Raw genomic sequence first — 25,986 nt, 5'->3', positions numbered from 1 at the left:
GACAGCACTGGAGGTCGTGAGGAAAGGTGGAGACTATTTAATAGTAGGAGGAAAATTGGTCAACTATTTGGACAAAAATGTTGGGTCTTCACCTTGTACTTCTCACTGAAATAAGTTCCAGATAGATTAAAAATTCAGTTATGAAATAAGCAAACTATAAGATCCCTTCATGGCACTTCTCACTCTCTGACATATTTGTTTCCTGACTCCTCTCTTTGCTAGACAGTACTCTGGGAAGAAGCCGAGGCTTTCCCTTTCTGCCCACTGATCTATCCTTAGCACCTAGAACAATCTGACACATAGGAGGCATTTAATAAATGTTTGTCAAATGAATGCATAAAAACAATAAAAGAAGGCACGAGGGAGAAAGAAAGTTCCCTTTTGAACATATGTAACAATGACAACAAAAACTCCAAAAAACCATCCAGGAATAGTTTTTTCCATATTTCATACATCAGTATTAGTGCTACTTTGAAGACTCACATACATCAAATTTTTTTTTCTTTTTTCTTTTTTTTTTAATGGATGTTGATCAGATGCATTGGAGAGAACAGGGGGAGGGAGAAACACAGTTTATTTTTACACTTTCCTAAAATCAGTATTCAGAAGTTTTATATTACTGTCACATTCTTCTCAGCATGCCATTTTATCCCACCCAAATCTGTAATGTCCATTTTTGTCCTCTTTCTCCTGATAGAATGATGTTGCGTTTTTTTTGTTTGGGTGGGCATCCTATTGTATCCACTTCTTTCTTGCCTCCAGTTTGACCTAATCTCTTTACCTATGCATTAAAATCCTGCAGGATTTGAGCACAGACAGCACGAAACACACATCTAGCCTCTTTGGAGGGCTTCTTAGCATGATGTGATATAAAGCACTTCCAAAACAGCTGCAAGGGGCTTAAAAATATTGCAATAGAAAATGTCATTTCTTTTGGTCCCTAAACTTTGATTGGAGAGGATAAGGAAACAAAATTTGACCTACCGAGGGTGGGGTCATATTCCCAGATGAACCGTTTGGTCAGAAATCTCACTACAAGAGCTGTGGAAGAAAAGAGCAACATTTCAAATAAATTTGTTAATTTGCTTAGTGTTCTTATCCTTTTAAGGAAAAAAAAATGGATCATAAAACCTTATATATGCTTTGCATTTCCTTGAGATATAAACCCAATAATGGTTTTTATGTTTATTAAAATCCTTTTTCGATTCCATATTATGGCCTAAAGAGGGTCGTAATATTTTAACGGATTTATTGTGCATTAATTAACAGCTTAGATTTGCTCCTTTAGTCACAGCATTAGAAACAAAACAAAAAGTACCACAATGTGCAAATAAATGCTCATATAAAATTCTCAGCAAAATGATAAATTCAGATAGGAAGTGTTACAAGTGTCTGAAGTTTGAATATTAATAAGGATTGAAAAAGTTGAGTTAAAATGTGATCATTTGTACTACAACAAAAGATCACTAGCATACCGTTTGTATTATAAAAAAGTAGATATTCAAAATTAAGGATTTTTTAAGGGTTTCATTAAAACTCATCAAAAGTAGCACTGATAAAATACTTAAGCCAAAGTCAGGTTGTGGAACTGTGCTAACAAGTACTTTGCTTGCACGATCTCCTTGGTTCTCTCTTTATCCCAGTTAGATAGGTACTATGATAGTTCCTATTTTTCAGATAAGTAAACTGAGGCTCTGAGAGCATAACTAATTTCACTGAGCTCATCTAGCTAGTTGGTGGGCTAGTCAAGATCTGAATCTGAGAAGTCTGTAACTTATCCACTGTATCAAACTGAATTTAAGTCCTAGGCCATCTGGGTAATATTTAACTAGAAGATGGGTTGAAGAAAGAGAAATGCTGAGTTATATGGGCTCTATTGTCCTTAAAAATTGATGGGACAAGGCCGGGCGTGGTGGCTCATGCCTGTAATCCTAGCATTCTGGGAGGCCGAGGCGGGAGAATCGCTCGAGGTTGGGAGTTCAAAACCAGCCTGAGCAAGAGTTGAGATCCTGTCTCTACTACAAATAGAAAGAAATTAATTGGCCAACTAAAAATATATAGGAAAATTAGCCGGGCATGGTGGCACATCTCTGTAGTCCCAGCTACTTGGGAGGCTGAGGCAGAAAGATTGCCTGAGCCCAGGAGTTTGAGGTTGCTGTGAGCTAGGCTGATGACACGGCACTCACTCTAGCCCTGGCAACAGAGTGAGACTCTGTCTCAAAAAAAAAAAAAAAAAAAAATTGATGGGACATATGCTAAACACTTTCTTACATTTCTGTTGTAGCTGAAAACTGGTTTTGATCTTTTTAAAAAAAATTGGAAGGAGGTGTCACAGATACTTTAAAACTGGAATGAAAGCATTGGATTCTTTCCCTGGAAAAAAAAAATGTACATGTACACAATTTGGCGTATCATTTCAGCAGACTCACGAGCCCTCCAAATGTTCTTAATGGTCTCCCTGGGATCACATTGACCTTAACCGAAGAATCATTGTCTATCATATTTTATAGTTTAAAAATATCTATTAGCATGTTTTTATTTTTACTGAAATGTCCTGTATACAGTAATTAAAAGATATATTCTTTAAAGAAATAAAACTAGTTAGTTGAAGGTTACCATCAGTCTTTATCTACTGTTACTTTTTAGGATCAACAGAGGCATATACCTCCCACCATAAAGTCTTCTATGACAGATCGCAGTGCAAGCTGCAATGAGGACTTCGCAAAACAGAGCCCGACTATATGTGGCGTCCCTACTGGTAGCCGGAGACTGAAAATGGCAATGTGCTTTCTAATTACAGAGTGTGAGGCTGAATTCGAGCCAACATATTTGCAGTGCCTAAAGTAGCAAGGCCACTGACCCTGTAATGCTTCCCACAGTGAGTGCACTTGTGGTTTTATCTGGGACCTTCAGAGTCTGGCGCTGTTCCTTCTCTTGAAACTGGGACTTTTGTGTTGGAATGTAGGAAGTTATACTCGCTAGACAGATATTTTTCTTTTTCAAAATGAGCCAAATTAGTAAATATCACTGTTTGTGGGATTAAGGAGTTTTTTCATCTTTTGCTAGAATATGTAGTTTTAACACAACCTAGAGAAAGTAAATAATCTACCGTCTTCGGGAAGGACCTATTAATCTTCACGAAATTTTTTATATCACTGAAGTTTGAAGCTCCCCAATTCCAAAACCATTTAAAATTTAATCATTTCTTGAAATCTTTTAAAAAATGTATTAGACACGCCACTGCCTTTCTAAGATGAGTATACTGAACATAATTGACTCGTTTTTAAATGCCTGGGCCCCGGTTAAGAACATGGGCATGAGTGGCCGGTGCAATTACACAGCAAGTACTTTTTGAAGCTGTAGCGTGGAGGAGACAAAACGATCCCAGAGTTTTTGAACAGACATAATTTTTTTTCACCCTCATATGTCCTAACTGCCCATTTTTGCTGGGGTCCCTGACACAGGTCGAATAACCCACCTGCACCTCTATTTTGTTACTCTTTTTATACCAAAGACTGATAAGCAGTATTCACAAGCTTGTTACAGTGTTGTCTAGTATAGGAATAAGTTAGCTCTGGGGTTAGGTCCTAAGGAACCTTTTATTTTGATATGAACCTAATTCTTGTGCACCTTTGAGACTTCAAGTCTGTGGCTGAGAAGTTGTTCCCACTGCCCTCTGGGTGACTGGCTCAGTCTGAGAGTCAGCCACAAAAAAAAACCTCCTTCCAGCCAGGCAGTGCTGCTGGGCTTAATCCTTGTAATCAATCTAAACGTTTTCGATGCTCTTTTTTAAGAGATGCACCTAAACAGTATTTTAACAACAGAATCATGCAAACATATTAAAAAAATGCTCAACTTCTCTAATTATTAGAGAAATGCAAATCAAAACCACAATGAGATACCACCTAACCCCAGTCAGAATGGCCTATATCAAGAAATCCCAAAACAACAAATGCTGGTGAGGATGCGGAGAGACAGGAACACTCTTACACTGCTGGTGGGACTGCAACTTAGTGCAACCTTTGTGGAAAAGAATTTGGAGATACCTCAAACAGCTAGAAATAGAAATACCATTCGACCCTGCAATAGCATTGTTGGGCATCTACGCCAAAGAGCATAAGACATTCTATTATAAAGACAACTGCACTTGAATGTTTATAGCAGCGCAATTCACTATTGCAAGGTCATGGAAACAAGCCAAGTGCCAGTCAATTCATGAGTGGATAATTAAAATGTGGTATATCCTCACAATGGAATATTACTTAATCCTAAGAAATGACTGTGAGCTAGCACCGTTTATGCTATCCTGGATTAAGCTTAATTAAGCCCCTTATCCAAAGCGAGGCAACACAAGACATGGAAAATGGACCCCACATCTACTCGCCATCAAATTGGTACTGACTGATTAAAACTATGGTTTTCAAATGGTGGCAATGCTCACCAGGGATTCGGGGAGGGGGAGGGTTCCAATCTTAGGGACGTGGCGAGCACTTCAGAGGGGAAGGGCATAACTCTAACCCTTCTTAGGGAGAGCCAAAGATATACAATGTAACCAAAATGTCAAAAAAAAACAAAAAAACAAAAAAAACCAACTTTTTATCGGGTGGTGGGCAGGTGGTAGGGGGGAGGAGGAAAGGGGTGTATGCTTCCATAACGTGTGTGATGCACACCACCGGGGGATTGGACACATCGGGGGGAGGGAGGGGGCAGGGGCAATATTTGTAACCCTAACAATATTTGTACCTCCATAATATGATGAAATAAAAGGGAAAAAAAAGAAAAAAGAAAATCCCTACAGATATATGCAGCTGCAAGCAATTTACTCATCTTCATTACACACTCACTTAAAAAAAAACCAAAAACAAAAAAAACAGAATCATCCATTTTTCAAAAATCAATCTATTTCAAGTACATCAAAAAATATCCCAAACCGGCCAGGTGCGGTGGCTCACACCTGTAATCCTAACACTCTGGGAGGCTGAGGTGGGCGGATCGCTCAAGATCAGGAGTTCGAAACCAACCTGAGCAAGAGCAAGAGCCCATCTCTACTAAAACTAGAAAGAAAGAAATTAATTGGCCAACTAAAAATATATAGAAAAAATTAGCCAGGCATGGTGGCGCATTCCTATAGTCCCAGCTACTTGGGAGGCTGAGGCAGAAGGATCGCCTGAGCCCAGGCGTTCGAGGTTGCTGTGAGCTAGGCTGACGCCACGGCACTCTAGCCCGGGCAACAGAGCGAGACTCTGTCTCAAAAAAAAAAAAAAAAAAAAAAATCCAAAACCACTTTGAAAAATTTACATGCTAGATGTATTAATACATTCTGTGAAGATGTGTTTTCATTTCTCTAACACAGATTATTCATGGAAAAGGCTTTTTGTATACTCTTAAGTGTTCGATAATATTTTAATTTAAAATGATTAGTCTAAAGAATTAAAATAATAATTTTATATCTGTGTAAGTGTTTTCTGTTAAAGGCTCTATTATTATTTAAATTGTGTCTGAGGTGCTTGGGTGACATTCACCATTTACTGATATAATTATCAAACTCCATCAGGATGATTTAGCTTTAGATTTTACTACAACTTTATTGTGGTTATAATTGCCATGTGTGACATAGCCTAGCCCTTCTCCCCTCCTCCACCACGATCCCTCAGTACATGGTTTCACCTGTGAACACTACAATTGCTTCCTGAGCTGCGGGTCCCTTCTACTGCTCCTCCGCGACCCCCTTAGACCACTCTCCACACGGCAGCCAATGATTTCACTAAAACATTAGCCATCTCGTGTCATGTCTCTGCTCCAAACTCTCTCTGACCTCATCCCATTGACCACATTTTTATCGAGTGCCTACTCTGTGCCAGGTTCTGTCCTACGTGCTTGGAATAATCCGGCCAGCAATTCAGACAAATATCCATGACCTCACGGAGCTTCTCTTCTACCGGGAGGAGACAGATTAAAAATAAAAATAGTAAATAAATTACATGGTATGCTAGAGGTGGTAAGTGCTGTGGGATCAGAGAAATAGAGCAGGGTGAGGATTCAGCATTAAGAGATAAGGGCATGAGTGCTGTTATTTGAGGTAGGGTGACCAGGGGAATTCTCTTTGAGGAGGTGATATTTGAAAGGGGTGAGGGAAGATACTTGGGGGAAATAGTGTCCCAGGCAGAAGGAACAGCCAGTGGAAAGGGTCTAAGGCAGGGATGTGTGTTTAGTATGCTCAAAGAACATTAATCAGGCCAACACAGTTAACCCAGAATGAACAATAGTGAGCATAATCAGAGATGAAGTCACTGGCTACCACAGTTCCAGTGGAACCTACCACTCCTCAAATATTCTACTACTACCACTATTACTGCTACAATACTACTACTACAGTTACTGCTATAACCACCCATAATAATAATAGTAATACACACAACTGAAGTGCTGATATATTTCTTTATTATTATTTTGCTTGATTCCTTTTTTAGAATACATATTCCATGAGGGCATGGAATTTATTTCATTCATCTCTTTTATTTTTTAAATTTATTTCAGAATATTATGGGGGTGCAATTGCTTTGGTTACATAAATTGGTTTTGTACCATTTGAGTCAAAGTGTGCCTCTAGAACAGTGTCTGGCACATGGGAGACTACAAAATACTTGTTGAATAGATGAAAAAGATGTGGCAGTCCGTAACATAGTTTACTCTGCTTTAACAGTGAAATAATAACCAGGCATTGAGAAAATGAGCAGTAAAAATAACCCAAGAGAATTCACAACAGAACCATGTCATCTTTCTGTAACTTTTTTTAAAAAAGGTTATACAAATATATAATCTGAGAGACCTTATAGTGGCTACTTCATAATTACTGCACACATTATACTTCTATAATTTATTACAATGGTTACTATAAAATTGAATTAATTTGGAATCTCTACCCACTCTCCATCCCAACTATCCTGAGCAAAAAGTTTTCTTTTGAATTGAAATGTTGATGTTGACAGTCTTTACTTCCACCAAGAGCCTGATTTAAGGCCTTGTTCCTCCAGAAGTTTTAAGGGTTTGACATATTTGATTAGTTACTGTTAAGTATCTGCATCCTGGAATATTTTATTTTCTTCCCATTGCCTTGGAAACTCATACCTTTCCACTAAACAAGCTGAACATGTCCAATGGTTATTTTAGGAAAGAACATTTTTTTCTCCTTTTGCCTAATTTATAACCTACTTGGATAATTCTTCATCATACGTGGTTCAGTTTTAGTGTTCCTGGCACTATGAATTTCATGAATATTAATGAAAGCTGGTTTCTAACAAAGTGGAAAATTCAGTTCAGTAGAGTTTAATCTAAGGAAATATTTTTAAAAGTCACTTAATGTAATAATTCAGTGGGAGGATATTCTATTCATAAGTGAGAGCTAAAAGGCTAATTTGCTACTTTAAAATAGTAATGTTATTTTTAAAGATTAGCGGGTCTGGGCTGATTACTCAAAATAATTCCTGATGTCATTAGCAAGAAGAGTCAGGCATCAGAAGAGCCAGATTTAATGGTCAGAATAATATTTTTAAATGAAAATTAATTATTAATAGATATGATCTGTAGAATATATCAACATTTAGCAAGAAATGAACTTTTCAAGGTAAATGAAAACAACATACATGCTATCGTTATATTATATTTTTTTTATTTCAGCATATTATGAGGGCACAGATGTTTAGGTTATGTATATTGCTTTCGCCCCACCTGAGTCAGAGCTTCAAGTGTGTCCATCCCCCAGACAGGGCACAGCACACCCAGCAGGTGTGTATAAACCCATCCCCTTCTCCCCAGTCCTATCCACCCAACACCCGAAGAATGTTATTACTATATGTGCATTTAAGTGTGGATCAGGCTATCCTTATATTCTAAAAAAATTTAAGAGACATAACAGAGATACAGATAGAACTTTCAAATGTTACTTTTTAGGCTCATACTCTAAAATAATCCTGTTATATCATTAGTTTTCACTCATACAATGCATGAGATAACATGATTAACAATGTATATAATACAATGCTAAGATAAACACATATGACCTCCTAAACATTTGTAATTATTGTTCTTCATCGGTTTCCAGGTATACAGCTATTGCTATATAGCAAATTCATCCAAACAGTCTGCAGCATACAACAGTAAGCACTTAGTATGGTGAAGCTGGGAAAATGCTTGTGCATTTATGGGACTGGAGTGAGTTGACTGTATTGAAAAAATCCAGCTGAAAGTATTTTAAATGACCAGGTCAGATGTTTTAAGATAGGAAAAGAATTTCTGCTTCAATTAGGAGTGTTTCAAGGAATACTACTCATCTCCTGCACATCATGAATATCTTTTGAATTTTGCCTATAGTCCTGGCAACATACCCAGTGAAAACCCTTGATTTAATACAGTCTCTAAGGCAATGCTACATTCATATAATAATGAAGAGTTACAATGGATCTGTATTAAGTGACATATTGTTTTCATGTAGGAACCGCAGGACCTGCACAACAAAATATATAGTTACTTTTAAATTGTAAGACCGGGTAACTTTAAAATACTTTTGAATGGCATTCCATAAGAGTTTATGAAATTTAGGCCAATTCTGTCATAAAGAGTTTTAAATATTTTGTGAAAAACAGACATTTTTGTTATATAAAAAGAGGGCAAATGTGGATGATACTAGCACAATCGTAGTCCATTATGGGTCGTGACAAGCACATTCACCACTTATACTCTGAACTATTGTTCCCATCTTGATTTATAACCAAATTTCTCAATGTTTAATAGTTAAAATGGCAAAGCTTACAAACTACATGAATGCCTTATACTAAACTTACACAATATCCTAAGTGTGAAACTACTCAAAATTAGGATGCAGCCGGGAGAGCGAGTAAGTAGCTCTCTTCCCCTCTTCTCATTTTTCACTTCATCATAGCACTTACAGTGCACCTGCTCGATCACAATGACAGCAAAACACACGAGACAATGGTGCACATTCCCAAGCTCATGTAGGTTACAAAATGAACACTAAATGCCTTTCAATTCAAATTTTATGATCTATAGTTAAAGTGTCAGAATAAATAAAGCAGGTTTAAAAAATAATAAAAAAAGGGAAGTGTGAGAGTTTAATACCACTTGGGAATTGTTTTCTCACTTCATTAAGCACAACCTCAATTTAAACAATTTCATAAAAATTACAATGGGAAAAAAATTAAAAATGCAACAGTGTTATTATCTACCTTCATTTATTGTGTGAATTATTCAGGCACTATGCTGGATTTTTACATATATATCTTTACTCTTCACTTCCCTATAGAGAAGTAAAAATGAGCATTACTCACAAAAATAGCACCCTACCCTAGATGTATGGAGATAGTTTATTGTTGAATGAATTTTGTAGAACTAAGTATCCATTTATTAATCATATTAGCTGTTGGATTACAGTGTCTATACTCTTAGAAAATGCATTAGGTATGTTTTAGTTATGTTTTAAATAAAACTACTAATGGAATTTCTTGAATGGTAGATATCAATAGGGAACTTAAGTATATATTGAATACTGACTACAAGCTTATATAATTCTCATAAAAATTCTTCAAAGTAGGAATACTAATTAATCCTAATTAATTAATCCTAATTAATATTGCTACTTTACATGTAAGAAACCTAAGCAGAAAAGTGAATAAACTTGTTTACATTTAGAGTGTAGTTAAGAGATAGAACAGAGATTGAACCCAGACTTATTTACCTTAAAACCCATGCTTTTCCCAATATACAGTACTTACCACTATATATTAATATTTCTAAAGATACGATTGAATTCTGCCTGGCTCAACATTTTTTTCTATATGAGCATACATACATCTCTGGAGAAGCATGATTTGAAAAGTAAATTTTTTTGTTCCTGATTAGATCTCTTCTTTCTTGGTGGGGAAAATATCTATGACCAGAAACCATGACAACACAGAAAGAGAATATGAATTTCAAGAACCAAGAAGGAAACTTTCAGATAAATAAGACTTTTGTTTTTCTCTTGAAAAGGTTTCTAGGAATGCAGCAAATGAGGAAAACAAGTATCTAATGATGCAGACATAAAGTAGCATGGGATAAGCAAATGTTTCCTTACAAGTTTCCTCAGTCATTAACAAGCTCATTCTCTCAACAACAAAAAATTATAATGTCAGTAACCATTTTAGAAAATTAGTCCGCAAAGCAAATAACATGCAGTTCCTATTCTTAAAGAGTGAGAGTTTGCACCTTTGTATGTCCCAAGAAAAATCAAAAGAGGTGGGTCATTTGGAATATCATCTAATTTAAGTCCTGTATAATGATGCCCAGCATTTGCACTGCAAGGACTGGGCAAAAGGGAGGCCAGATTGAGGTCAGACTGATTCACCTTAGTGCCTCAGAGGAAGCAAAAGTTGTGTTTTCTGTAGTTGAGAAACTGTGCAGTAGATAAGATTCAAGTAATATGTATAATGTGTCAACCTCAGCACTGCTTAGCTGTTCTACAGCTTAGAGACAACAATCCAGAGGAGCCACCTAAAATATAAGAGGGAGTTCAGCTTCACCTCTTTCCCTCCCCCACCTGGATCTCTCTCATCCTCCTCCCAAATCAAGCCTGCAAATCAAATTTTCCTATTCCCTGTCTCTTGGGTCCAACACTTTTGGTCCTTCATACGTCATTCCTGTGTCTTTCTTCAACCACCAACCCTCAAGTCTGTGTTCTTCCTGTCACTGGTCTCTCTTTTCCGTGACTGCTCTGCACTCAGTCAGGAAACATGGACCATTGTGCCTAAGATGAAGTATGGAGATCCTGGCATTGAGCCCTGGTCTAATAAGCCAGGTGGGAACCAGGACAGCTCACTAAAGCTTTGTCTTTACAGCTTTTGGTGATGGCTGAGACCAAGAATATGCCAGTTTGGAATCTCAAGACCCTTAGTTGAAGGGGTCTAACAGCTGTTTCTGTTAGCCCCGAGGAGCTAGGCTACATGGAAATGAAAATAAGCTGGACAAGAGATAGGATGTCAAATAAAACCTAGAAAATTGTGTGATTTGAACTGTCAGGTCTTAAAAAGAGGTGCTCAGAGCAAAGATGTATGCACAAAAAAACAGATCTCATATATATTTGCTGAAAACTAAATTTAATAATTTTTAAATGCTTATCCATTGGGATCCCCTATCAAATCTTTCTCTCCTCTCCCTATATGTGATTTTCACACACACTTATTTAATCAATAAATATTTATTAATAAATATTATTAATAAATAAATATTTATTGAGCACTGTGCAAGACAAAGAGGATTCCCTGGGCAAGATACTAGAAATCACTTCATATTAATGAACTAAATTTTGAGCTGAGTCTCAGATGAGTTGTAGCTTGCAATTTTAGGAAAAGCATTTCAAGGAGAGAGCAACCACGTTCGAAGTTCTAGACACAGGAGAGCTAGTTCCAGTGGGAATCACATGCGGTTCAGGGTGGGCAGAGTGCTGTGTGGGTGGAGCTTTATGGGGGTAGGTTGTGAGGCTCTTTTAGAGACCAGACTACGACAGAGCTCATACGTCATACTAACGAGCTTGGCTTTTACTTAAAGTTTTTGAGCATATAGGGGTTCTGAGTAGGATGATGGATCAATTTGATCTGATTACCTTACAAAGTGTTCATTGATTAGATGTGGAGAGAGAGGGAGAGGAATTAGTGTAAGAGTTCCATATGATAAGAAAGTCTGAGGATAGCATTACTCTTTGATGCAGAATATAATGGACAAATGAGTTAAAAGCAAATGATGTCGGACCTGAACATGTTGAACATGAGACATTAATGAACACATCAGGTAGAAAATTACCACCCATCCACCCATCCATCCATTCATTCTTTTTTTTTTTTTTTTTTTTTTGAGACAGAGTCTCACTTTGTTGCCCAGGCTAGAGTGAGTGCCGTGGCGTCAGCCTGGCTCACAGCAACCTCAATCTCCGGGGCTCAGCGATCCTCCTGCCTCAGCCTCCCGAGTAGCTGGGACCACAGGCATGCACCACCATGCCCGGCTAATTTTTTGTATATATATTTTTAGTTGGTCAATTAATTTATTTCTATTTTTGGTAGAGACGGGGTCTCGCTCAGGCTGGTTTCGAACTCCTGACCTTGAGCAATCCGCCCGCCTCGGCCTCCCAAAGTGCTAGGATTACAGGCGTGAGCCACCACGCCCGACCATCCATTCATTCTTTATCCTTTCATTCTTCCACCTGTCTATCATACATTCAACATCTAATTATCATATTTATATCATGTGCCAGGCACTGTCCCATGAGCAGATGATATCACAGCCTAAAGGTGGAGGAGGGCCTGATGCCACCTGCCAGTGAGTGACAAATACAATGGGTACAGTTAAAATGCCCTGGGTAGATAGTTTAAAATAAGAAGACATAGCCCAGAACTCTGTTTTCAGTCTTATCTTACGGTGGCCCCTACTGTTTCCTATGTTCTCCCACACCTAAACTCCTCAAAATAGTTACCTAAACTAAAAAAAATTAACAGATCAAGCCAGGGGACAAAAATCTGTTCATAGCTATAGTTTAAGAAGGAACCCCCTCCCCTATTCCTTATTTCACCTGCCCTTGCTCTACTCCCTATGAAAGTCAAAATAAATTGACATTAAAAGAAAACCCTTCAGCCCCATAAAAAAATAGAAACTGAGCAATTTAATGGAAATTTAAAATGAATGCAATATAAAATACATGCTTTATAATGCCAGAAGTTAAAATGAGAAGTAAATTAGTTCCAGATGGGGTCTAGGGGATTGCTTTTAAATTACTGTGTTTGTCTAAGCCTGAAAATTTGGACTTGTCCAGCATCCTGACAAAAACATCACTCAGAAAGTTACAGAATAAATGTCAGTTCTCTGTACAGAGCATTTCTTAAGGCTAAATGGTATAACCTCCAAGAATTACTAAGGAAACACTTTTGTTTCTGAAAATCTAGCCCGGGACTCTAGCTTCAGTGCATTGCAAGTCCTGAAAATTAACTTACTTTACAATGGAAATGGTAAGGTAAAGGTTAATTGGATACTGAGAACTGCGTTTTAGGATGGGAAAAATGGCAAAACCATGACTTTTAATTCCTAATGTGTTTGATAGGGAGTAGAAATGCTTGGAAATGCTTAAAAAGAACATAAAATCAAGAAAATTTTTAATTTTCAGTAGAAAATTAACATGTATGATTAAATGGCAATAAATCCTAGAGAATTTAAATTGAAAGAGACAAGACAAAATCAATTTTGAATATGGTAATCAACAGATTTGGTGTTTTTTGGTTTATTTTATCTTGGTTAATAAATGAAAAGCTATGGGTTCTGGGTCCAAGATTTCAAGCCACTTTCATAGAAGTTCAAAATTATTATTTGTGTTAATGAAAAGAGTAAGATTAAGAAATAAATTACTAAATTTTACAAGATAGAGTTTTTAATTACAATTTGTTATCCATTTTGATTAAAAATAAAATTTAATACCAAAGCATCATGTTTAAATACATTTATCTGGAATGTTTTAAGTATTTTTTAAGTTGTCAGGAGCTATGGATATAAAATTTGGATTTTTAATTTTTACTTTTTCCTGGAAGAGGAAATACATATGGTGTTAATGTCTAATTTTTTTTTTCTTACACTTATACTACTAGAGCACATAAGAAATTGACAACTGGAAACACTTAGACTTTATTGTGGGCATAAAAGTGATTCAGAATGACTAAGTATCCCAGAGAAGCAGAGGAATATCTGGTACAATCCCCATTGGGTTCTGAATTTTATAAAGGTCCCAGGATCTTACAAGTTACCCTGTTCATCCTATCCTTTTCTCCAGACTGATCTTGCTTCCCCTTTATGTGGGCACATACACTGTATTTACTAGTATGTGCCTATGGTCTGGGGGGTAACCTCTAGTAACAGGATGTCCCATTTGCAGCCCCATGACTATCCTCGGGACTATCTTCATAGCCTCATGAGACGACATGGAACCTTAAGAATTCACAGTATGTATAGAGAACTAGAATCTGGAGAAACAAGGATGTAAATGAGGGCAACTGTGGGTAATTAGGGTGGAAAAGTAACCCACATTATGGAAAGTGTATAAGCCAAGAAATTTCTTATTATGCTTAAGATGATGGGAATCCATATTACAAACCGACAGATGCCATGATCATCTTTTTGTTTGATAAAGGTCACTGCTGTTTCATTGACAAGATGAACTGGGGATATCAGGTAAGACTGGAGACAGAAACACTAGTTAAGAAGCTATTCCAGCACTACAGAAGGAAAAAAATGTAGAACTAAATGGTTACCCCTTCCCTCCTACCACGTGTAGGATGTGCCCAATCAAAACTGGAAATACATAGTATGCGGCCTTTTCAGACTAGCTTCTTTCACTTTGCAACAAATTTAAGGTTCATCTATGACATTTCCTGGATTGATCACTTATTTCTTTTTATTACTGAATATTCTATTATACGGATGTACCACCATTTGTTTATCCAGTAACTGAAAAGTATCTTGGTTGCTCCCAGTTTTTGGCAATTATGTTTTGGCAATAAAAGTTCACATGCAGGTATTTGTGTAGACGGAAGTCATCAAATTGGTTGGGTGCACAATGGCTGGATTATGGTAAAACTATGTTTGGCTTTATAAGAAACTGCCAAGTTGTTTTCCAAACTGGCTGTACCATTTTTCATTCTCACCAGTAATGAATGGGAATTTCTGTTTCTCCACATCCTTGTCAGCATTAGAATATAGCATTGTCAGGTTTCTTGATTTTGGATTTTAGCCAAATCCAACAAGTAGTGTTATCTTACTGTTGTTTTAACTTGCAATTCTCTAATGACACAGGACGTTGGGGATCTTTTCATATGATTATTTGCCTCCCATATATCTTCCTTGGTGTCTGTTGGATCCCATTTTTAAAACTAAGACTTTAATTTTTTACAGCGGTTTTAGGTTCACAGCAAAATTGAGCAGAGAGCACACAGAGTTTCCATATACTCCCTGCCCCTACACATGCGAAGCCCCGCCCCCCACTATTCATATCCCATACCAGAGTGGGACTTTCTTTTTTTAAATTGATGAGCCTACATTGGTGCATCATTATTACTGAAAGTCCATAGTTTATATTAATAGTTCATTCTTTGGGTTGTATATTCTATGGATTTTGACATATGTATAATGACCTGTAACCACCATCACAGTATCATATAGAGTAGTTTCACTGTGCTAAAAGTCCTCTGTGTTCTGCCTATTCATCTCTCCCTTCTCCCGAAATCCTAGAAACCTCTGATCTTTTTACTGTCTTCATAATTTTGCTGTCTCTAGAATGTCATATAGTTGGAATCATGTAGTATGAAACCTTCTCAGATTGGCTTCTTTCACTTAATAATATGCATCTTAGTTCTCTGAAAGTTTTTATCATTAATTGGTATTGGATTTTGTCAAGCACTTCTATAACTATTGGTATGATCATATGATTTTCCTTCTTTAGCTTGTTGATGTAATAGATTACATTATTTCATTTTGGAATGTCAACCAGTCTTGCATATCTAGGATAAATCCCACTTGGTCATGGTATATAATTCTTTTTAAACATTGTTGTATTCAATTTACTAATATTTTGTGGAGGATTTTTACATTTATGTTAATCTCTGATGTTGGTCTATAGTTTTCTTTTCCTGTAATGTCTTTATCTGGTTTTGGTATTAAGGTAATACTGGACTCATGGAATGAATGAGGAAGTATTCCCTCTCCTTGTATCATCTTGTGATTGTAGAGAATTGGTATAAATTTTTCTTTAAATGTTGGATAGAATTCACCAGTGACCCCATCTGGGCATGGTGTTTTCTAGGTTTGGAGGTTATTAATTATTGACTTAATTACTTTTAATAGAGATGTGCCTTTTCAGATTGTCTATTTCCTCTTATGTGAGTTTTGGCAGACTGTGTCCTTCAAAGAATTGGTTCATTTCATCTAGGTCATAAAATTTGTGGTCCTAGAGTATATGCACATATAGTATTCCTTTAGTATACTTTTATGTCCGTGGGATCAATAGTGATATCTCCTCTGTCATTTCTACTGTTAGTAATTTGTATCTTCTTTCTTTTTTCTTAGCCTGGCTAGAGACTTATCAATTTTATTGATCTTTTCCAAAGAATCAGTTTTGGGTTTTGTTGATTTTCTCTATACATATCTTGTTTTCAATTACACTGATTTCTGTTCTAGTTTTTATTATTTCTTTTCTTCTGTTTATTTTGTATTTAGTTCACTCTTCTAAGGTAGAGACTTAGATTATTGATTTTAGATCTTTATTCCATTCTAATATATGAATTCAATGCTATGAATTTTACTCTAAGCACTACTTTTGCTGCATCCCACAAATTTTTATACATTATATTTTCACTTTCATTTAGTTCAAATATTTTAAAATTTCTCTTGAGATTTCTTCTTTGACTCATGTGTTATATAGAAATGTGCTGCTTAGTCTCCAAGTATTTGGAGATTTTGCAACTATCTTTCTGATATTGATTTCTAGTTTAATTCCATTGTGATCTGAGAACATACTTTGTATGATTTGTATTCTTTTAAATTTGATGAAGTTTGTTTTATGACCTAGAATGTAGTCTACCTTAGTGAGAATGTTTCATGTAAGCTTGAGAAGAAAGAATGTATATTTTGCTGTCACTGGATGAAGTAGACTATAGATGCCAAGTTATATCCAGTTGATTGATGGTGGTGTTGAGTTGAACGATGTCCTTACTGATATTTTACCTGCACTTTCTGTCCATTTCATATAAAGAGGTGCTAAAGTCTCCAAGCATAACAGGGGATTTATCTATTTCTCCTCAAAGTTCTATCAGGTTTTACCTCACATATTTTGATGCTCAGTTTTTAGGTGCATGTATATTAAATATTGTTATGATTTCTTGGAGAATTGACTCCTTTATCATTATGTAATGTCCCTCTTTATTCATGATAATTTTCCTTGCTCTGAAGTCTGTTCTGTCTGAAATAAATATAGCTCTCCAACTTTCTTTCTAATGGTGTTAGCATGTTATATCTTTCTCTAATCCTTTACTTTTAATCTACATATCTTTATATTTAAAATGTGTTTCCTGTATACGACATATATTTGGGTTTTTTTAAATCCACTCTGACAATATCTGTCTTTTAATTGATGTATTTAGACCACTGATATTTAAAGTGATTACTGATATAATTAATATCTATCATATCTGTTATGTTTTCCACTCATTGCCTTTGTTCTTTGTTTCTATTTTTTCCTTATATTCTCTTTCTGTGTTTTGTGGTTTCAACTCAGCATGTAATTTGATTTCATTTTCTCTCCTTTCTTAATATATCAATTATACTTCTTTTTTTACTTTGTTTAGTAGTTGCCCTAGAGTTTGCAATATACATTTATAATTAATTCAAGTCCACTCTCTCAAGTAAAGCTATACCAATTCATGGATAATTTATAACAATAAAATAGTCCTAATTCCTTTCTCCTCTCCTTTGTATCATTGCTTTCATTCATTCACTTACACATAAGCTATAATGATCAAATACACTGTTGCTATCATTATCCTGAACAAACTGTTATCTGTTAGATCAATTAAGAATATGAAAAATAAAAGTTTTAATTTTACCTTTACTTCTTCTCTAATGCCATTCCTTTCTTTAGGTAGAACCCAATTTCTGACCTATATCATTCTCCTTCTCTCTGAAGAATTTCTTTTAATGTTTTTTGCAAGGCAGGTTTATTGGCAGCAAATTCCTTAAATTTTTGTTGCCTGAGAAAGTCTTAATTTTTCCTTTACTTTTGAAGGATAATTTTTCAGGGTACAGAATTCTAGGTTGGTGTTTTTTTCACACTATACTTAAAGTATTTTATTTCACTCTTTTCTTGTTTGTATGGTTTCTGATGAGAAATTTGAATATTATATGCCTGGATGTCATTTTTTGGCATTTATTCTGCTTGGTGTTCTCTGCCCTTCCTTGATGTGTGGTCTGGTGTTTGATATTAATTTAGGGTAAATTCTTAGTCATTATTTCTTCAAAAATGTCTCCTGTTCTTTTCTCTTTCTTTTCTTTCTGGTATTCCCTTTACATGTGTGTTATACCTTTTATAGTAATGCCACAGTTCTTGGGTACTGTTTCTTTTTTTCACTCTTTTTTTTCTCTTTGCTTTTTAGTTTTGGCAATTTCTAATTGACATATACTCAAGCTCAGAGATTCTTTTCTCACCTGTGCTCAGTCTACAATGACCCCATCAAAGGCATTCTTCATTTCTGTTATAGTGTTTTTAATATCCAGCATTTTCAGGTCTTTCTTAAAATTTTCCTCCCTCTGTTTACATTAACCATGAATTCTTGCATGTTGTCTACTGTTTCTTGTAGAGTCCTTAGCATATTCAACCCACTTTTAAATTAGGTTGTTTTTCCTTGCTGTTAAGTTTACATAGTTCTGTTCTTTGTATATTTAGGAGATAAGTCCCTTTTCACATATGTGCTTTGCAAATATTTTCTCTAAGTCTGTGGCTTGTCTTTTAATTCTATTAACAGTGCCTTTCACAGAGCAGAAGTTTTTAATTTTAATAAAATCTAACTTATCAATTTTCTTATTTTCATGGATCTCTCTTTTGATATATCTAGAAAGTCATCATAAAATGTAAAGTTACCTAGATTTTCTCCTATATAATCACCTAGAAATTTTATAGTTTTGCATTTTACATTTAGATCTATGATCCATTTTGACTAATTTTTGTGAAAGGTATTTACCTGTGTCTAATGATTTTTTTTTTTTTTTTTTTTACATATGGGTATCCACTTTTTCTAGTACCAAATTGTTTTTAAAGAAACTATTTTTTACATTCTCTACATTTAATTGTCTTTGCTCCTTGGTCAAAGATCAGTTGACGTTTTTTGTATAGATCTATTTCTGAGATCTTTATTGTGATTCATTGAATTATATGGCTATTCTTTCATTAATACCATGTTGTCTTACAGCCTTGAAGTCTGATAGTGTTAGTGATGGAACTCATTCTTCCTTGTTAATATTGTGTAGGCTGTTCTAGGTCTTCTGTCTTTCCATACAGAGTTTAGAAATAGGTTGTTGATGTTTACAAAAAACTTGATGGGATTTTACTTGAATTGCACTGACTCTGTAGATCAACCTGGGAATAACTAACATCTTAACAATATTGAGTCTTCCAATGTATGAACATAGAGTATCTCTCCATTTATTTAGATCTTCTTTGATTTCTTTTATCAGAGTTTTATGATTTTTCTCATATAGATCTGGTACACATTTTGTTAGGTTTAAATTTGAGCATTTCATTTTCTTTGTGCTATTTTAAATGGTATTGTCTTTTTAATTTCAAATTTCATTTTTTCATTGCTGGTACATAGAAAAACAATGAACTTTTATATATTGACTTGTATAATGTAACCTTGCTATAATCGCTTATTGGTTCCAGTGATTTTTTTTTAGATTTTCTACATAGGCAATCATCATCTGTGAACAAAGACAGTTACATCTCTTCCCTCACAATCTGCATATTTTTATTTCCTTTTCTTGTCTTGTTGCACTAGTTAGGACTTCTGATGCAATGTTGAATAGGAACAGCAAGAACGGATACCCTTGCTTTGTTGCTGATCTTAGCAGGAAAGCATCCAGTTTCTCACCCATTAAGTATAATGTTAGCGCTGGATTGTTTGCAGATATTGTCATTGAGAAAGTAAATCTTTATTCCTAATTTGCTGAGTGAATTGTTATTAGATTTTGCTAATACTTTTCTGTATCAATTGATATAACTGTATTATTTTTCTTCTTTAGACTGCTGGTGTGGTAAATTGCAATAATTGATTTTTAGATGTTGAACCATCCTTGCAAGCTTGAAATTAATTCTACTTGGTCTTGGTGTATAATTTTTTTCATATATTTTTGTATTCAATTTACTAAAATTTTGTTGAGGATTTTTTCATATATGTTCATGAGAGATATAAGTTTATAGTTTTCTGTTCCTATAACATCTTTATTTGATTTTGGTATTAGGCTAATGCTGGCCTCATAGGTTGAGTTGAGAAGTATTCCCTCTGCTCTATTTTCTGGAATAAATGTAGAGAATTGTAGAAAATTATCTAATTTATTCCTGAAATATTTTCTAGAATTCACCAGAACCATCTGTCCACTTTCTTTTTTAAAAGGTGTTATGGAGTGAATGTGTTCCTCCAAAACTAACATGTAAAAATCTTAACCCCCAAGGTTCATGGTATTAGGAGATTGGGCCTTTGGGAAATAACAGGTCATGAGGGTGAAGCCCTAATGGTTGGGATTAGTGTCCTTATAAAAGAGATCCCAGAGATTTCTCTCACTCTTTTTCCCTCATGTGAGGTTCAGCAAGAGGACAGCCATCTAGAAATCAGGAAGAGGGCCCTCACTAGACATCAAATCTCCCAGCATCTTTGTCTTGACTCCTCAGACTCAAGAAGTATAAGAAATAAACATTTGTTGTTTAAACCACACCATTTTTGGCATTCTATTATAGTAGCTCAAACTGACAAAGACAGAGGTTATTAATTATTGATTCAATTTCCATTTCTTTAATAGATATAAGCCTATGTGAATTATCTATTTCTCACTGTATGAGATAGTTTGAAAATTATTAGACAATTTGTGTCTTTTAAGGGATTGATCCATTTTACCTCATTTTCAAATTCATGGGCATGGAGTTATTCATAGTATTCCTTTATTAAACTTTTAATGTCCATGGGTCCACAGCAGTAATGACTTCTTTTTTTATTTTTTATATTAATTTGTATCTTCTCTTTCTTTTTCTTGCTTAACAAGAGATTTATCACTTTACTGATTACTGCAAAGAACCAGCTTTTGTTTTTGTTGACTTTATGGATTTCCTATTTTCAATTTCATTGATTTCTGTCCTATTTTTTATTATGGCATCTCTTCTGCTTATTTTAGGTTTAACTATTTTCCTTTCTCTTGTTTCCTAAATGAAAAACTTAGATTCTTTTTTAAATTTTAGATTGTTATTCTTTCATATAAATATCCCTCTAAATACTGCTGTCACTGCATACCACAAATTTTGTTAAAGTCTTCTATTTTTATTTTCATTTACTTTAAAATATTTTTTAGATTTCTCTTGAAACTTCTTTACCCTGTGTGTTAGTTAGAAGTGTTTTGTTTAATCTCTAAGTATGTAAGGATTTTTATAACTATCTTTCTGTTATAAATTTCTGGTTTAATTTTATTGTGGTCTGAGAATATACAGATTTTACAACTGATGTAAGTCTACTTTCAAATAATACTTTACTACATCATAGGTAGTGCAAGTAAGTTTATAACAGAATATTCCCAACTCCTTTCTTCAATCTCTTATAACATTATTGTCATACATTTCTCATCCACATGCTGCAATCACCCCATATATTGTTACTATTGTTATTTGAACTATAGTTATCTATTAAATAATTTTAAGAATAAGATACACAAAAAAATTTTACTTTGCCTTTGTTTATTCCTTCTCCATTGCTTTTTCCTTTTTTAATGTAAATCTGAGTTTTATATCACTTTTCTTAACCATGAAGCATTTTTTAATATTTATTGCAGGGCAGCTCTGCTAGTGATGAATTCTGTCAGTGTTTGTTTCTCTGAGAAAATCTTTATTTCTCCTTCACATTCAAAGGATAATTTCACAGTATATATTATTATAGGTTGGTGATTTATTTTTTCTTTCAGCACTTTAAATATTTCAGTCACTCTCTTCTTGTTTGAGTTCTGGTAAGTCCACTATATAATTCTTATTATTAATATTACTTGGTCCTTTAAAGGAAAGACCTACCTCCCAAACCCAGCTTCTTTTAAGATATTCTCTGCTTTTGTTTTTTTTTTTTTCTTTGCACTTTAATATGATATTCCTATGTGTAGATTTTTTGGAGTTTATTTTACTTGTTATTCTCTGTTTTAGATCTGTGTTTTGGTAGCTGTCAATTGTTTTGAAATATTCTCAGTCATTATTACTTCAAAATTGTTTCGCTTCATTCTCTTTCTTCTTATGGTATTTCAAGTATGTTTGTGTTATATCTTTTGACATTATCCTACATTTCTTAGATATTCAGTGTGTGTGGGGGGCACTGTTTCCATTATTTTTTCCCTTAACATTTCATTTTCGAAAGTTTCTCTCTCTCTCTCTCTCTCTCTCTCTCTATATATATATATATATATATATATTTTTTTTTTTTTTTTTTTTTTTTTTGGTGATAAGGTCTCACTCAGTCACTTGGGCTAGAATGCAGTGGCATCATCATAGCTTACTGCATCCTCAAATTCCTGGGATTAAGTAATCCTCCTGCCTCAGCCTCTCAAGTAGCTGGGACTACTGAGAGGTGTATGCCACTGCACCTGACAAATTTTTTTCAATTTTTTGTAGAAACAGGGTCTTGCTATGTGACCCAGGCTTGTCTTGAACACCTGGCCTCAGGAGATCCTCCCTCCTCAGCCTGTCATAGTGCTGGGATTACAGGCATGAGCTGCTGCACCTGGCCTAGGAAGTTTCTATTGACACATCTTAAAGTTCTCTGATTCCTCCCTCAGCTGTCTCCAAGCTACTGATCAGCCCATCAAATGTCTTCTTTATTTCTGTTACAGTGTTGTTTACTTTTTATTACTAGCATTTCTTTTTGATTTTTTCTATCTTTCTGCCTACAGTACCCCTTCCCCCATCCATTCTTGAATATTGCCTACCTTTAGTTCATCCTTCCATCAGCTTCGGGTTGGATAAGCTTATCTTGGTTATGATTTTCTCTATTTCTCTATTTCCAGATTTCAAGGTATGGTGGATTGCCCAGGAATTTCAATTATTTGATTGGTTCGAGAAAAGTGATTGATTCTCTGTCTAGATTTTACTTTGTGTTAATATTTCACAGATTCATAAATTTACATGTGTTGTCTTTGAACCTTAATAATCAAGAGTCATTACCTTATTCAAATTAGAAGATTACATGTCAGATTCACTTTGTTAATCTCATTTACTTTTCAAAAGAAATGACACAAAATATCCTCTTGCTAGCAACTCTAAGTAAAGTTTTCTAAAAGTAAATTGTCAGGCAAACCCAAAATCTTATAGCTAGACAGATATGGACACAGAGTCATGTCACCATGTAGGTGCTAGAGTATTCTGTATGAAAATTTCACTTTATATTTCATCTGTTTTGTTCCCTTTGTTCAGAAATAAACTAATTTTGAAAGCTCATCAAATCATTTTCATGCTCAATTATTTTTTATATACATGATCCTAAAATGGCTATATAGTTGAAAATGGCCATGTGTTGTAATTTGAGCATCAATTATGCATTGTTTGGTGGTGATTTATCAATTAGCCTCTTACTTTTGCTTTTTCTAGCATTTCTCTGGATAATAATAATGTTTTGGGTCTCAAGGGAGAGAGAAGTGAGAAAGGGTGGGAGAGGAGAAATAAAATGCAATATCAGTCTCTGTCTCTTTAGATATTATAGGCAATTAATCACCTAAAATATTCACTAAAGTTTCTTTGTATTTGTATTCCATAATGAGAAAGAAACTTTCTCATTATGGAATACTTGGTGCAAGTCTTGATACATATACTGGCAAAAGCACACAATTTAACTAGCTTTCTTCTAGCTGTTCCAAACCCATTCTTCATAATGTAGGTAGAAAAGCAAACAGCTCCACAGGCAGGAGTACATTTGGAGACAAAAAGAGTAGAGTAACCTCACAGAACCCTTCTTTCAACTCCTGTCTGAAGCTCTGCTGGGAGTTAGGGGTGCATGGTGAGTGTGTGTATTAATGTGGGAGGTGGTGTTGGCACCTATTACCAAATGCATTTACCCGGTAGAGGAACAAGGCTTTTGCTTAAGCAAGCCAAAAAAAAAAGAAAAAGAAATTCAACAATAATTAATGATTCCTTTCCATAGAAAGCCTCAGAACAAATACAAAAACTATGGATATGATACACACACACACAAGCACACATATATAATTTTAATATAATATACATTTATTTTCTGTGAGTTTTAGAGTTCAAGATAACTCCTCACAGGTTTAACACATTTTATTCATTCATGCAACAAATCTTTACTAATAACTATTATGTGCATAGCACTGAGCTGGTTGTTTAGTAACTTTGCTGGCCCCAAGTTCACTCATTCACTCATTCATTCAACATTTATTGAACAGCTACAATGTGCCAGATTCCTTTAGGTCCTAGAGGTGTAAACAAACAGACAAAATCTCATCCTTCAAGCTTCGTGGTCCTCAGGTTTCAGTATAGGAAAACAGATATTTAATTTTTAAAACAGTAAATAGTTATGTTATAAGGTGATTAAGTAAAAAAAGTAAAAACTCCAGGGAAAAGAAAGAGGAGTTGAAAGGGTTCAAATGATGTATTGTTTTAAGGAGAGCGATCAAAGAAGGCTTCGCTGGTAAGATGTCATCTTGGCAGAGACCCACAGCAGGTAGTGGAGTGAGCCGTCTACACATCTTGGAAAAGAACATTCCAGGCAGAAGGAAGGGCAAGTGCAAAGGTCCTGAGGCAGACACGCACCTGGCATGTTTAAGGAACAGGAGGCAGCCAGTGTGGCTGGAATGGAGAGAACAAAGGGATGAGGGGGAGGACAGGAGGTAAGGGAGGAGTTGCAGGGTGTGGCATATGAAACGGAAAAGAGGAGTGACAGATGACTCCAAGGTTTAAGGTCCAAGGAATTGAAAGGATGAAGTTCCATTTCCTGAGATAAGGAAAGACTGGGTAAAGTGGACTTGAGAGAAAGGAACAGAAAAGTCAGTTTAGAGCAAGATAAGTTGGTACTATCTTTTAGACATGCAATGGAGATGCCAAGTGGCAATGGGCTGCAAGAGTTTGAACTTGAGGGTGGAAATCCAGGCTGGAGATATCAACTTGCAAATCTGTCAGTAGTAAGATGTATTTAAAGCCACAAGGCTGGATGAGGTCACTTGGAGACAGCCTAGATATAGGGACACCCTAAACTCTGAGGCACCTCTAACCTTCAATGGTTGGGTTGATGAGGTAGACAACCAGGGAAGGTGACTGAGAAGGTGAAGTAGGAAGAAAACCAGGAGGGTTTAGAATCTTGGAAGCCGTGCAAAGAAAGTTTTTCACGGAGAAGGGATTGATCAACTATTTGAAATGTTGCAAATAAGTAAGGTGAGGATGGGAACTGATTTGGCAGCGTGCAATCATCGGCGATGGAGTGGTGCCAATGACAGCTTGATGGAGTGGGCTCAAGAGAGCCTGGAGGAGAGAGGGGGTGAAACAAGGCTTTCAAGCTATTATCAAGCGGTTCTGAATCACAGGCAATTCACGGAGACAGACCCATTTTCAACATTTATTAGACATCGATTTTTCTGAAGATAAAATTGTGAATCACACAAATCTAACAATACATCCAACTACTCTGCAGTGGAGTACCAAATGCAGTTTAAATGCAAAATGCCATAGAAACAGGACTAGAACAAAATGACAGAGAGTTGTAAAACGAGAGTGAGAGATAATATGATGAAACATTTAACTTAAGTGCTTTTTAGCAGAAGATTTCTTGTATTTTTTTTTTCTTCTCCTTTTTTCTTTATATTAGACCTTGACCTCCACTCCCCCCAGGGAAGGTAAGTCAGAACACAAATGCAAAGAGACACCAAATATATTTATTCCTAGATTTTAAGATACCAGAAGCCAAGACATTGGCATTAACAATAAGAGTCTAGCTAGAACCCCCTATCCCCTCATCCCCAAAGAACCCCATCCTCAGATGCCTGAGATAAACATTCTTTCTGGACTAGGAAGAAAGGAGAGACAGAGATAAAAGTAAGTGAAAGAGATTTTCAGGTGGACCTACGTCCCCTCCCTCTTAGGCAAACCAGGAATCTGGGGTTAGAGAAGAAGAA

General features: G+C 35.5%; 1 protein-coding gene across 1 annotated transcript in view; it reads right to left on the bottom strand.

The window, feature by feature from the left end:
• Positions 1-25,986, bottom strand: part of RERG (RAS like estrogen regulated growth inhibitor) — a 121,064-nt gene that overhangs the window by 11,580 nt on the left and 83,498 nt on the right. Inside the window, exon 3 of the mRNA XM_012775832.2 lies at positions 985-1,041. Within this exon, the coding sequence (XP_012631286.1) occupies positions 985-1,041 (57 nt within the window). The remainder of the gene's footprint in view (positions 1-984; positions 1,042-25,986) is intronic.

This window comes from Microcebus murinus, chromosome 10 (assembly GCF_040939455.1).
Source record: "Microcebus murinus isolate Inina chromosome 10, M.murinus_Inina_mat1.0, whole genome shotgun sequence".
Lineage (NCBI taxonomy): Eukaryota > Metazoa > Chordata > Mammalia > Primates > Cheirogaleidae > Microcebus > Microcebus murinus.
This window is presented reverse-complemented; position numbering and strand designations above follow the sequence as displayed.